Source organism: Panicum hallii, chromosome 5 (assembly GCF_002211085.1).
Source record: "Panicum hallii strain FIL2 chromosome 5, PHallii_v3.1, whole genome shotgun sequence".
Taxonomy (NCBI): domain Eukaryota; kingdom Viridiplantae; phylum Streptophyta; class Magnoliopsida; order Poales; family Poaceae; genus Panicum; species Panicum hallii.
The window spans coordinates 3,112,506-3,126,164 of NC_038046.1; the positions used below are offsets into that span (position 1 = coordinate 3,112,506).

At 49.2% G+C, this 13,659-nt stretch overlaps 2 protein-coding genes across 2 annotated transcripts; one reads left to right on the top strand and one right to left on the bottom strand.

The window, feature by feature from the left end:
- On the top strand, nucleotides 1-4,497 carry LOC112893581 (E3 ubiquitin-protein ligase RGLG2-like). Its single transcript, XM_025960985.1, has 11 exons — nucleotides 1-635; nucleotides 1,446-1,530; nucleotides 1,629-1,769; nucleotides 1,853-1,966; nucleotides 2,050-2,147; nucleotides 2,586-2,665; nucleotides 2,829-2,934; nucleotides 3,046-3,173; nucleotides 3,265-3,463; nucleotides 3,581-3,637; nucleotides 3,832-4,497. Exons 1-11 carry the CDS (start codon nucleotides 336-338, stop codon nucleotides 3,910-3,912), a joined length of 1,389 nt encoding a protein of 462 aa, XP_025816770.1. The 5' UTR covers nucleotides 1-335; the 3' UTR covers nucleotides 3,913-4,497.
- A 5,870-nt stretch (nucleotides 4,498-10,367) lies between these two features.
- LOC112891369 (proline transporter 1-like) lies at nucleotides 10,368-13,154 on the bottom strand. The gene is made up of 8 exons (XM_025958211.1): nucleotides 12,793-13,154; nucleotides 12,472-12,696; nucleotides 12,259-12,353; nucleotides 11,936-12,122; nucleotides 11,730-11,854; nucleotides 11,331-11,546; nucleotides 10,975-11,205; nucleotides 10,368-10,862 (listed from the first exon to the last, which is right to left on the bottom strand). Exons 1-8 carry the CDS (start codon nucleotides 12,950-12,952, stop codon nucleotides 10,713-10,715), a joined length of 1,389 nt encoding a protein of 462 aa, XP_025813996.1. The 5' UTR covers nucleotides 12,953-13,154; the 3' UTR covers nucleotides 10,368-10,712.
- Between the last annotated feature and the right edge of the window lie 505 nt (nucleotides 13,155-13,659).

The window sequence follows — 13,659 nt, forward strand, 5'->3', positions numbered from 1 at the left end:
AGGCCGTGAATACAATTCCTTCCTCACAAAGAGTCTCGCAGATCAGCCAAGGAGACCAGCTCAGCGCCTGCGACTCTGCTTGCAAATCCACAGGGGCCCGTGCCGTGCGCGGCCGCCGGAGGAAGGAGACGCGAAGCCTCTCCGCGCGTCGCGTCGCGCTCGCTTCACAACCGCTCGCTTGGCGGCGGCCGCGGTAGCTTCGCCGCTTTCCCACATCTGGTCCCCGCCGCCGCCGTTGCCACAGCCGCCACAAATACCCCGAACAGCGGTTGCCTCTTCTTCGTACTCCTTCGACGTTTCAACGCGGGATCCGCTAGACCGACGGACCGGGAGCCATGGGAGGAAGCCCGTCGAGGAGCAGCCCGCGGGACGGGAGCTGCCACGGGCGGGGCTACGGCCACTCGCGCTCCTTCGGCCAGCCGGCGGGGGCACCGCCGCAGTATGGAGGCTACTACCCGCAGGACCCGAGCGCGGGCTACTACCCCGCGCCGCAGCAGGGAGGGGGGTACGCCGCGCCCTACGCGGCCCCGGCGTACCAGGCCCCCGCCGCTGCCCCGCCGCCGCAGGCCGCGAAGCCGCGGCAGCTGGACCGCCGGTACTCGCGGATTGCCGACGATTACCACTCGGTGGACCAGGTACGCCTGCGACTATCTTGTCCCTGGTAAATCTTAGAACCGGCTGCGGGCTCCGTGCCTTTCGTTTGGATGTTGGTTGGATCTTACTTAGTGGCAGCGCGGTGAATCGGATCGATTTCAACTCACCACTGTCTCGCTGAGGCCTCGTCTAGATCACGGAAGTCCCCAGTATTTTCCCATCTTGCAACCAAGTTTGGAGACCATGACTGATTTCTCCTCCTCCGTAGTTCCTCAATCTACAAAGAATTGAAATGTCAAAGGAGATTAAAATGGTCCGTCGTGGGTCAGCTGATTTGATGTTGCGCAAATTCAGATTGGGATGGCGGGTTAAATGGGTGGTCAACGATAGATTACTGTTGATGAAGGATTCATGCACACGAAAGTAGATAGACGACTTTGTGGCCATAGCTCATTGGAAAAATACACAATATTTTTCTTCAAGGTTGGCAACTTGGCATTATCGGGAGCACCAGCCTTTGGCTTGCTGTTGTGTTTGGTCAGAGTTGCTGGGTTGTCTGATTGCCTGGTTTTCTTCTCGCCAAACTGGCCAGACTGTTATGAGTTTATGGTTATGCCGGACAAAGTAGTGGCTGGGCTCGTGAAAGTTATATTATAATCTACCTCATGACGCAATTACATATGTTTCACATTAATTGTCTCTAGGCTGTATCATTTTCTTTTCATGCTTGCTTGTGTTCCTGTGAGCTGTCTTTCTGAGGATCAAACTTTTAGGCATATACTAAAATTCAGTTATGCTACTGTTATTCCTGTGAGCTGTCTTTCTGAAGATCAAACTTTTCCCTTTTGCAGGTTACTGATGCCCTAGCTCAAGCTGGGCTTGAATCGTCAAATCTTATTGTCGGCATTGATTTCACAAAGAGCAACGAGTGGACAGGTTAGCACTTATGGACTATTTATTTGTTTTATTGCTTAATGTAATAGTTTGGTGCAATGCCTCGCCTACCGATGCTAATGATTTGTTTCCGCTATCAGGGAAATTCTCCTTTCATGGACGTAGTTTACATCACATTAGCAGCACACCAAATCCTTATGAACAAGCCATCTCGATCATAGGGCAGACAATGTCAAAATTTGATGAAGACAATTTGATCCCATGCTTTGGATTCGGAGATGGTAATGAATTTTAATATTTTACTTATTACACTATTTCATAATTTCTCTACAACCTAATTCAACTGTACACTTCTTTTTTTCAGCATCAACACATGATCAAGACGTCTTCTGTTTTTATCCTGACGAGAGACCTTGCAATGGCTTCTCAGAAGCTCTGCATCGATATAGGGAAATTGTACCACATTTGCGCTTAGCTGGTAAGTTGCTATTGCCCTGTTCAGCCATCTGACTAGATTGGGCATGTGTGCTAATTCATCTTTTTGCAAATGATTCTGAACAGGACCAACATCCTTTGCACCAATTATTGAGATGGCTATGACCATTGTGGAGCAAAGTGGTGGGCAATACCATGTTCTATTGATAATTGCCGACGGGCAGGTACCATGTTTACTTTTCTTGTTGTGATGCTGCAAGTAATTTCATGGTTGTGAATTATGAGTGGTGGTTTTAATATATGATACACATAAATTAGACTCACTGTTGCATTGCTACTGCAAAATGCTGTTTTTCCTTGACCTGTATATTGCTGTGCAAATCCAGCACGTCGATACATGGACCAACAAATACAATTGTGTTTTTCTTAAAGTTACGTGTTAATGTGTACTGTCTGATGCTTTTCACTTGCACTTTATCTTTTTCCGACTAGTATGTAAATATGAATCCTGTAGCCACTAGCCATAATAACAACCTTGGCCGAATAATAATTCATGTTTACTTTTTTTATTGAATTACTTGTTGTGTTTTGAACTGTAGTATGTATGTCAGGAATTAGAACATTTCCTTTCGGTTCTCTTATTAACTTATATAATTACTCAGGTTACGCGGAGTGTAGATACTGCATCTGGACAGCTAAGTTCGCAAGAGCAGAAGACTGTTGATGCCATTGTGAAGGCCAGGTAAGACATGCATAAATGTCGCTCATTGTCTTGTTTTGTTGTGCCCATATACTGAATGCACTCTGTCTTTTAGTTACAGATACAACTTCATCAAGTTTACAAAATTTACCAAGTCTGATGTGTCATGGACGACACTGATTGTTTCATTTTTTTTTTTATGCAGTGAACTGCCTTTGTCCATCGTGTTAGTAGGAGTTGGTGATGGCCCCTGGGACATGATGAAGGAATTTGATGACAACATTCCTGCTCGAGCTTTTGACAATTTCCAAGTAAGTTGACGTGTTATACCCTGAGATGATTGGTTTCACTTTAAAATTTGCTTGTGAACTTGAGATGATAAACTCTTGCTTCCTAACACTGGAAATCTGTTACTTCTCTAGTTTGTGAATTTCTCGGAGATAATGTCCAAGAACATGCCACAATCAAGAAAAGAGGCTGCATTTGCTCTTTCTGCGTTGATGGAGATACCACAGCAGTATAAAGCAACCGTGGAATTAGGAATTTTAGGGTATGCCTTTCCCCCCTTGAATGTACATTTTAGGGTTGTTTTTTTTTCATTTTTAAGTATATACTGACTTGTATCAACATGTTGCGAGCAGTCGTCGCTCTTTCAAGTCTCCTGACAGGGTTCCTCTGCCGCCTCCTGCTGGAATCGATGATGCTTATTCCTATTCATCTAAAAGCTCTAGTAAGCCAACCACCTACACACAGAGTTCATCATCCTCATCACCGTATCCTCGCTACGAAAATCCACATAGCGCCACCCCAGCTGCGCCTACGTCCACTTATGACAACCAGGTACAACCCCATGTGCTCTGACAAAATATTTCATTTCTGCTTGATCTCTGAGTTGAAGTTCTTTTAAGAGAGCCATTTATGTAACATTTATATCTGATCATCTAAATGCGTCTGTAGGTCTGCCCTATCTGCCTTGTGAACCCCAAAGACATGGCCTTTGGCTGTGGACACCAGGTGAATCTCTATCCTTTATTGTGCTACAGTGAATCTGTACCTTCTCTTTTTAATGAAAACCAGTATACCTGCCAGTGCCGTTTTTCTTATGATATCTAATAGATTAGTGCCTTGTTGCTCGAGTCATTTTCGGTTGTGGAAGTGTGTTGAGACGTCAGCTTCATATCCCTCCTAACAAAACATTTTCTTTGCAGACCTGCTGTGACTGTGGACCGAGTCTCGAGTTGTGCCCAATCTGTCGCACTCCCATCGCCACAAGGATAAAGCTATACTAGCAAGTGGTGGTTTGGATCATTGCAAAATGGGTGGTATACTGGAGCCACCCTGCGTCACCGAGACCGGGACAGCACGACCCATTTGCAATCCGTCCAGTGAGGCCCCCCCACCACGGACCAATTCAGGCCGAGGACTGCAGGGCCGCCGATCTCCAAGATGGAGCAGGGTTGTCCCAAGTATTGATGCCCACCAGGAATGGTCCGAACACAGTGCCAGGCAGTGGGTTTCAGAATTTATCGAGGGCTATTTCCAAAGCAATGGGGAAAAACACAAAAGAGAAGAAAGAGGAGAAAACGCAAAAAAAGTTGATGGTGTGTTTTTGCTATTGCGTGTTGGGCAATGGCACTCAATTGTGTGGTTGCTCAACCGACGACTTGTACATATGGATATTCGTTCGTTTCTGGTCTTCTGACATCAGCGTTTAGAGGATTCTTTGTGCCAGTGCCTTTTTGTTCGTCCGAAATTTGTTAATTTGATTTGTTGCATGTTGTAAAAAAAATCCAAACATAAATTTCATGTAATGCGAAGTTATAAACTGGCAAAACTGATTGCTGGTTTACAACAGATTGGGATTTTGATGCTGACATGCCTGTCAGTTGGCCTTTTTCTTGTAACGAGCCGGCATTAGATTGTGCAGCGTGCATGGATGTTGTACCACTGGATATCTAGTATACGAGCTAGCATGGGGGGTGTCGTGCGGAGAGAACGTACTGCGGAAGCATCTGAACCCGTTTCACCCTGCGCTCTTTGCCTCTTTGGTTTGGTGCCGTTACATGTCGGCGAAGAAGTGGTAAACCCTGGCGTTGTGGAAGATCAAACGGACGGTGGCGGCAATGGTAGCGACGCCGAGAACCGTGGAAACTGGAGACGGCGATGATGATGCCCCAGTGCCAGATCCTGCTCCATCTCCCGCCGCTCTTCCCTTTGATCTGCACCACCAGCAACCCATCATCACAAATCATTAGACTACCCAGTTCATCTTGATATGATTAAACAACAATACTGCCACACTACGTGCCTTGAGGACGATCATGCTGGTGAACACGACGGTGAGCGGGACGAGCGCGAAGGAGCCGAAGAGATTGACGACGAAGTCGCCCATGAACGGGAACAGCGCGGCGACGAAGACGTTGAAGCCCGACGAGGCCCCGCGCGCAAAGGGGGTGCGTCAGGTTGTAGCGGGAGGACGTGCCCTCGTCCACCGGAAGCTCGACACCGTCGCTGCCTCTGCGACATGGACAACGACATGGAAGCCCAGCAGGCTGAGCGCCTTCGTTGGCACGTGATCCCTCGATCTCCAGGACATCGTCGACGCCTTCCTCACCGGTGAGTGCCCAGAGTTTGAAGCTCGTCTCCGCCGAGTTCCAGCACCTCGTCGCGGTCGCCGCGGCGATGAAGACGCCGCGATCGTCACGGGGCCACCAGAAGCGCCGCCGCGACACCACAGACGATGACATTGACGCGGGCGGGCCTCGCGACGCGCCACCGTCACCGCCATGGGCGCACGCCTGGAGGAGCAGCTCGAGCCGTCACTGAGGGACGACGGCTCACGGCACGGCAAGAAGGCACCGTCTCAGCTCGAGGCGCTAGTGACGCGCAGGCACCGCCGCGGCGGCCGAATCGCCGGAGGATGTAGGAGCCTGAGAGGAGCGCAAGAGGGGGGGTTGGAGGTAGGGAGCGGAGATCACCGGCGGCAGCGCGAGCTCTCGTCGCCTCCTCCAGCACCGGCGTGGCACTTTGCAAAATGCCCCAGGGGTCCATTTGTAATTTTCCGCGTCAGATATTTTCATTAAGGCCCCTGATTTGGATCGCGATTATGAATAATTAGAGGTATTTTGTAAATATAGGGTCCGATATTTACAATTGCGATCCGAATTAGGGGCCTATATGTAAAATCCGCCAACGTATATTTACAGAAAGCACCCTGGGTTCGGACTCCTCTGCCTCCGGCACCGCCGGCAGCCGCAGCAACCCGCCGTCGCGCACGACGAAGCCCGGCGTATAGCGCCTTCGTCCTCCTCTCCTTCTTCCTCGATAATACCCGCCACCTTCCCTTGCACCCGTAGTGTTTTCGACTCTTCTGTGTATAACTCGCTCCCATCTCTCTATGTCTCTCTGTAGGACGGCCCTTCCTGCTGAAATCCACCGAGATTCACCGCTCGCCGGCTGCCTTCCGACGCAGTCACCGCCCTCGCCCACCGCCTTCACGCCAATCCGCCATCCTTCCCCTGAGGCCTCCACGCGGTCTTCCTCCGGTCCAGTTCCGGCCCCTCCGATGCCTCCCTCGCCAGTCGCCTCGAGAGAGCGATCTCGTCCCAGCTCCAGCTCCAGCTCCTCCCGGGCACTTCCACAGCGGGTAATCTCTCGGTATTAGCCACCGTCGAGTCGGATGGTGGCTGCTCCAGCAGCTGCAGCAGCGTTGGTTCGCGATGGCAAGGCGGTGTTGTGTGAGCACTGCGGAACTGGTGCTTGGTGACGAGGTGTTTGATGAATTGCTGCACTCGGCATTGACATGCTTGGTGATCGAAACTTCAATTTGTGGTGTATGTTCCCTGTTAGCCTGGGCGTTCGGGCTACCCGAAAATTTCGGGTCAGGCTTTTTGGGCTTTTCTAAATTTCGGGTATCTCAAATCAGTATCCGAAATCGGGCTTTTTACGCCTGACCCGAAATTTCGGGTACCCGAAATTTTCGGGTTCAGGTTCGGGTAGCCCGTTCAAGTACCCGAAATTTTCGGGTTCAGGTTCGGGTAGCCCGTTCAAGCTCGAAGTTTGAAATCATATTACAAACAGAGATATATGTACAAATTTAACAACAATAAGGTGCAAAAGTCTAAACAAGTGAAGAGCCAAAGGACAATGCTAAAGTCTGAACTTAGCTCTGAACAGGGACAATGCTAGAGTCTGAAGTCTGAACAAGTGAACAGCCAGCAGTGTGCGTGCACTCGTGCAGGCATAGAGTTAAAGATAACAAGAACAATACATGACTCTCAAGTCTGAACCACAACACAGAATACCTTAAAAGATAACTCAGATGTAGACGTTGCAGGCATAGAGTTGCTTCCATTAGTTGCAGTTGCTGCTTGCTTTTCTTTTCCTTTGCCACCTAGTTCTTCTTTTAGTTCTGCAATAAGATGAGGCATTGCTATGTTAATATTTTTTGATATGCAGTGATCAATTAGTGATGAAGAAACAAGCAAATGAAGGAATATTGTACCTTTTTCCAGCATGGTTAATTCCTCAATATTTTCTTCAATGTCAATAGGTGTTGACCACCTCAACCAATCTTGTGCACAAACTATAGCTTCAAGCATGAATGGAGTAAGCGAGCTACGAAAGTCATCTAAAATGCGCCCACTTGTGCTAAATGCAGACTCCGATGCTACAGATGAGATTGGTATAGCAAGAACATCACGGACCATGCGAGCAAGAACAGGAAATCTCTGCTCAGATGCCTTCCACCATGTTAAGAGGTCAAGCTTCATTTCTGTGTCCTCACATTCTTCAGCTAGGTATTTCTCAATTTCGGACTTAGTGTTACTGCTTGGACCGCTGCCTAGCCTCATCTTTTTAGCAACAATTTCCTTCAGCTTGCCACCCCTACCTTTACCTTCCTTTGATGCTATTGAGTCACTCACATCAGTTGTGTCCTCTCCCGACGAATATATTTTCCTATACTCATCAAACAACTCACGAACGCAAGTGTTAATGGCTGTCTAAACTAGCTGTCCCCTTTCCTCACCAAAAATCTCTTCAACTGTTATCTTTGTGTACATTGATAGCTTGTATCTTGGATCAAGACATGCAGCAACAAAAATCAGTAAAATAAGGTTCTCCTTCTCCTTTGCCTTTCCCCTTCCCTTCTCCTTATCCTTGTCTTGATCACTGCTAGTATGCCAAAGTCCCCAATATTTGTCAAATTTTTCTTTCATTCTCATTCCCATTGCTGATTGCACATCATCTGCACTGTCCATCCATGATTGAATCAACACATGCACTTCTCCGATCTCATGAAGGAATGTATGAGTAGTGGCATGAAGAGTAGTAGAGACACGGCAAGTAAGGTCATAAAAGTGCTCTAGAAATTCTGCCATCTTCCTTGCATTTTGCCAATCTACCTCATCTGGATGACCACAACCATCTTTTCCTTCAGCTAGGTCCATGACATAAGCATAAGGTACGTGGAGTTCCATCTAGTTGGGACATCAGCCGTAAGATATGAATTCCTGGTCAGCTTCTCTTCCTCCACAACTTCCTTCAATTTCACCATTCTTGAACCACCGTTTCGGATATACTTAACAGCTGCCCTAGCACGCCGCCCGGGCAGCCGGGCGGCCGCGCCGCGCCGCCGCGCACGCCGCACGGGTAGGGGGCCGCTGCGCCGCGCCGCCACCGGTGGGAGCGGCCGTGGATGGGGACGAGCGGACGGCGGCGGCTAGGGTTTAGAGGCTCAGAGCAGGGCGCCATTGCGGGAGGGGCCGGGGGAGTGAGAAACAGAGAATTGAGATGAGTCCTGGACTCCTGGTGGCTGGGCTAGTGGGCTGCCTTGCTGGGCCGCCTTGTGATAGGCTTCGGGCCTGTCCGGGTAGTTCGGGTACCGGGCCTCACTACCCGAACAGGCCTGAAATTAGTTCGGGCTTTACGTTTTACTACCCGAGGAAGCCTATCGGGTATCGGGCTTCGGGTAGAACGGGTTCGAGCTCAGGTTTTTCGGGCTTCGGGCTCGGGTTTTATGCCCAGGCTAATCCCTGGATCAAACTTGCTTATTAATCTCTTTTTTGTTGTTGCTGTATAGTATCAAACTTTACTCAAGAGTCTCAGAACCATGATGTAATATAATTTGTGGGCACGCACGTTTCATCCATACGTACAGCTCGTACGATCAGTGGGCATCGCAGGTGAGAAACGATTTGGAATCTCTTGGAGGAAAAATGAGGCATCTGATCTGAATTCTTCACCAACATGCCTGCTTGCATCCATATATTTACAAATTCATACAAAATTATCTAGTTCATCCAGTTGCGTACTAAAATTATAACGAATTTAATATGTGAAAAGGCAACATACATCACCAACTTAATATTAATGCCACTTGATTCACTAAGGAAAAGACATTTTCACTATTTCCATGTGGAATGCATTTTCATAGATATTGTTTGTCAAAGTGTTGTAGTATACTGAAGACTGCAGGATTATAATCACAATTTAGAAGTAGTAATAGGCAGATGTATAAGAACCTCACTTACCGAAGACAAAGCCCATGCATGAGGTCCCTGTACCGGATGAACCTCTGGCCGTCGATGACATGTAGGCCGGCGAGGAGCCAGTTGGCATACCACGCCGCGGCGGCGACGATAAGCAGGCAGGCGGTGCCCCCAGCCCAAGGGGACCAGCATGAGGTTGGAGAAGATAAGCACGTAGGCGCAGTTGAAGGAGGTCACAAGAAGCAGGCCCACCCTGCTGCCATGAGTCTGAATTGAATGATCAAAATTCACCCAAAAGAATCGTAGTTCAGAACGAACCAAGGAGCTAGTCACTAGTTTTAGCCATAGTGCAGGTTTTCATGCTGGTACAGGTTCATGCAGTTACTATTCAAAGAGCAGATTAAAACAAAACCTTGAGGATCATGTGTACCTTTGTCTACAGCATGAGCAGTAGCTGCAATGGTGTAGCCACTGCCGTTGTGCTCCTGATCCGCTTCAGTGCCCAGCGAAGATGCCATTGCTTCTCTCTTGGCACCTGCTTCCATGTGCGTTGTTCAGCTTGCAGAGGTCAGGAAAGATGCTCGGATTACACTCCGTATGGCTCATATACATAAGCAGGCAAAGAAGACCCAAAAGCCGATTCGCGAATTATTAACAAAGCTATCTTTTCTTTCAGAACAAATAATCACATTCCCCATAATAGCAAGTACTACACTCTTTAGTCTTCAAATAATTGTCATTTTAGAAAGCAACAAGATCACCAAAACATTACTTTGATCACAAATTAATACTATTAAGCACATTCAAATATAGCAAATGCGCAAGAAAGTACCGTTGAAGATGACCTGGCCATACTATTTTGTAAAAGTTAATTTAAATAGGTTAAAACTAAAATATGCAGTAGACAAACTTGATACGAAAAACACAACATTTGGGGAAAAGCCATCTTTCTTCTATTAGTTTCTTCGGATACAATATATACAGATACCTGAAGTATTTTCTCATCTACATAATAATGAGCGTTCCTGGAAACTCTGAATCTGATGTAAACCTGCAACTTAGCTTGCAAGCTCACCACTGCATGCGTGGCTGAACTCCGATCCCGGCCAATTCGATTCTCTTGGTAAATCAAGTTAATAATTAATACTTCAGCATTGAAATATGATATGACTTAGCATTATGATGACATATTTTGTGTTCAAACTTCAAAGAGGTCGCATTAGATTCTTTATGAAAGCACAAAAGCAACGGTATGCGACTATCACAATGTTTAATCTTTTATGAACCCGTCAATCCATTATGGTCCATTATTCTTGTGTAATATTCTTGGTCCTTGCAAGGGTTACTGAATTCGGCACGTGCGAAACATTCGTCTTTCATACAAAATGATGTTTGGTTTGAGGAATCACCTCATCCAAATCATGCATTTGTCAAGGATGAGGTGGTCATTCCACTTCTCAAACCAAACAAAAATGAAAAGAGCGAGAAGGTATTTAATCGTCCTACCCCTCAAACTAAACACCTTATAAGAGGCGATAAGCCGTTAACCTAAAAGGCGGCACCATGTAACTATCACTTCCATCATGTTTTCACTCCCCCTACATGTCGGCGAAGAAGTGGTAGATCCTGGCATTGTTGAAGATCAAACGAACGGCGGCGGCGGTGGTTGCGACGCAGAGAACAGAGGAGAAAACGATGACGCCCCAGTGCCAAAGCCTGCTCCATCTCCCACCACTCTTCCCTTTGATCTGCAACACCATCAAATTCACCAGCCATGGTGATCTGCTCAATTATTCTGCTAATACAAGCAATTCAGACGAACTAAAGCCATCAGAGTATACTACGGCAACGAGCCAGTACCTTGAGCACGACCATGCTGGGGAACATGAAGGTGAGCGGGACGAGGGCGAAGGAGCCGAAGAGGTTGACGAAGTCGCCCATGAAGGGGAACAGCGCGGTGACGAAGATGTTGAAGCCGAAGATGAGCCCCCGCGCGAAGAAGCGGCGCGTCAGGTTGTACCGGGAGAACATGCCCTCCTCCAGCCGCTGCAGCCGCGTGTCCATGGCCTCGTGGATCGGCACCGCGAACAGCTGCACACGACGGCAAACCACACCGGAGCTCCGGTCAGCTAGGTGGGTTCCACGCGGCGAAGCAGTAAAGAGTTCGCCGCAGCCATGCGCGCAGCGGCGCACGTAGGAAAAAGAAGCGTACGCACGTGTTGGGAGACGACGCTCTGGAGGAAGGCGGTGGCGTTGATGAGCACGGCGGCCCACCGCGGCCCACCGAGCTCGTTGGGGAGGTACTCCGACACCGCCGACCCGTACGCCCAGTACCCCGCCACGCTGATGCCGTAGTAGGCGGCGGCGCCGGCGGTGTACTGCAGCAGCAGCGCCCGCCGCATGCCGCGCACCGCCGGCTCTCGCACCGTCGACTGAAACCAAACGGCAAATGTAAAGCGTCAACCACCGTCGAGACGAGGTCACGGGTAACCAAAGCCACCAGCCACACACGTCGGTCGGCGTGCACGCAGGGTCGCCGTCGACGCACGGGTTTGAGCACTCGACGAGAGCTAGTAGACATCGATAAAAGAGATCGATTGGTTCAGGGTTCAGACCTGTATCTCCGGGAGCAGCCCGGACGTGTTGCAGACGAGGATGGCGGCGACGGCGCCCAGCGCGTTGAACACCTTCTCGGCTGGGCTGCCATGGACGTTGTAGTCCTTCTGCTTGTTCGATTTCCCTGACGATCGAGAAGACAATGCAAATCAAGTTGTTGGGGTAAGTCCTAATGCTAGCTCACATGATCAGCAGGTGTGGTCACCATCTCTGATTAGGATGGCCAGCAGAGCGACGTCGTATGCTAACGTCAGCGCCGCCGACGTGGCGAGCCAGTTCCTCATGGCAGAAATCGTCGGCACGAAGTAGGCGAAGGCGAAGTAGATGATTCCCGTCGCGGTGATGAACCACTGGAGCCTAGCAGGGGAGTGGGTGAACTCCACGTTGATTGCCTGGTTAATGACCACGAGCAGTGAGTTATTATGGGGTTAACCATCGGAGCAAAGCTGCTTGCGTTGCTGCTGATTCCTATACTAACTGTCAGTCCTGTTCTTGTGCACATGTCAAATCAAGAACAAATTGGTGTACCTTGAGTGCTCTTGCACCAAGTAAGATGAATCCCATGTTGCAGAGAAGCAGAGTGGTGAACTGCAGGAAATAAGTGAGGTAGTACATTTTCCTCCCTGCAGATTCAGAACAGAGCATGCATAACGTATGAGCTGCTTGTTCAGTATCAGGCTATCAGCTACTAACTTGTAACAATTTCTTCGCATGAATTATGATAGATCAATGGTTGCGTACCGAAGACGAAGCCCATGAGGTCCCTGTACCGGATGAACCTCTGGCCGTCGATGAAGTGGAGGCCGGCGAGGAGCCAGTTGGCGTACCAGGCGGCGGCGCCGACGAGCAGCAGGCAGGCGACGCCCCAGCCCCAGCCCAGCGGCGCCATCATGAGGTTGGAGAAGCTCAGCACGTAGGCGCAGTTGAAGCCGATCACCAGCAGCAGCCCCACCTGCTGCCACGAGTCTGTCGCCAACAACAACGAACTCAGTAGCTGATCAACTGAACCTGATCAGAATTCAGAACAACCACACCAGCTCGCTGATCCTGAATGTTTCGTACCTGAGTCCACTGCATGAGCAGTAGCTGCGACGGTGTAGCCACCGCCCTTGAGCTCCTGGCCTGCAGCTTCAGTGTCCATGGAAGAACTCGCCATTGTTTCCCTCCTCTTGTCAGCTCCTCCTTCCAGATGAGCTGAGCTTGCACGGCCCAGGAGGGGCATGGCCTAACACTCTGCATATATAGGCAGGCAAAGAAATCGCAAGAGCCATGATGCCGATTCCGGGCGACGAATAAAGCTGTCTTGTCCTCGCAAAATCCAAAAGCTTATTTCCATTGATAAGCATAGCTAAGAGAAAGTTTGTGTGACCAGTAACCACCAATACTAGACCTTTGGTCTTGAAAGATCAGTCACTGGATTCCCCAAAGATAGCAAGGAGGGCTAGTGTTTCAGTTGCGATCTCCTCCTCTCCGCTAGCAACGTCGTGCTGCTTTACGCAGTGTCTTAGCCGCTCATACCACCACTTGCTCTCTGCCCGCGTCAGCCGTCTCCTCTTTTCCGTGTCTGGTATAGCCGAGAATGGCAGAAAAGTTGCGTGAGGTAGCGAGGTGATGCGGTGCCGGCGGTCACCGCGGCGGCGGCGGAGGCAGAGGCGAAGCTGATCTTGCTCACCGGTGCCAGCTTTCGGGCAACAAAGCTAACTGTCCAAGCTAGCTGATACCTCCGTTGATTTCTCAAGAGTTTTTTTGTAAGATTCTAGTAAGAATTTGAGCTGGGTCTTAGAAAACATGCCGTTTTGGCTCTCCCGAGCATAACCGAACAGCACCTGAATGACAGCAGTGGTAGTCTATTCATGACGTTTATGCTAAAAAGTCTACTGGTCTCCAATTCTTCCTGAGTGGCTTTTCTAAGCTAAAAGCAAAGCTAAT

Bases quoted from the DNA above. Each gene is read 5' to 3' on its own strand.
- LOC112891369 (XM_025958211.1), bottom strand. From the start codon at position 12,952: ATGCCCCTCCTGGGCCGTGCAAGCTCAGCTCATCTGGAAGGAGGAGCT. The intron at 11,547-11,729 runs GTCTGAACCCTG...GTTTGGTTTCAG, and splicing joins GGCTGCTCCCGGAGATACAG to TCGACGGTGCGAGAGCCGGC. The intron at 11,206-11,330 runs GTGCGTACGCTT...CGTCGTGTGCAG, and splicing joins AGAGCGTCGTCTCCCAACAC to CTGTTCGCGGTGCCGATCCA.
- LOC112893581 (XM_025960985.1), top strand. From the start codon at position 336: ATGGGAGGAAGCCCGTCGAGGAGCAGCCCGCGGGACGGGAGCTGCCAC. The intron at 636-1,445 runs GTACGCCTGCGA...TCCCTTTTGCAG, and splicing joins ATTACCACTCGGTGGACCAG to GTTACTGATGCCCTAGCTCA. The intron at 2,148-2,585 runs GTACCATGTTTA...ATAATTACTCAG, and splicing joins TGATAATTGCCGACGGGCAG to GTTACGCGGAGTGTAGATAC.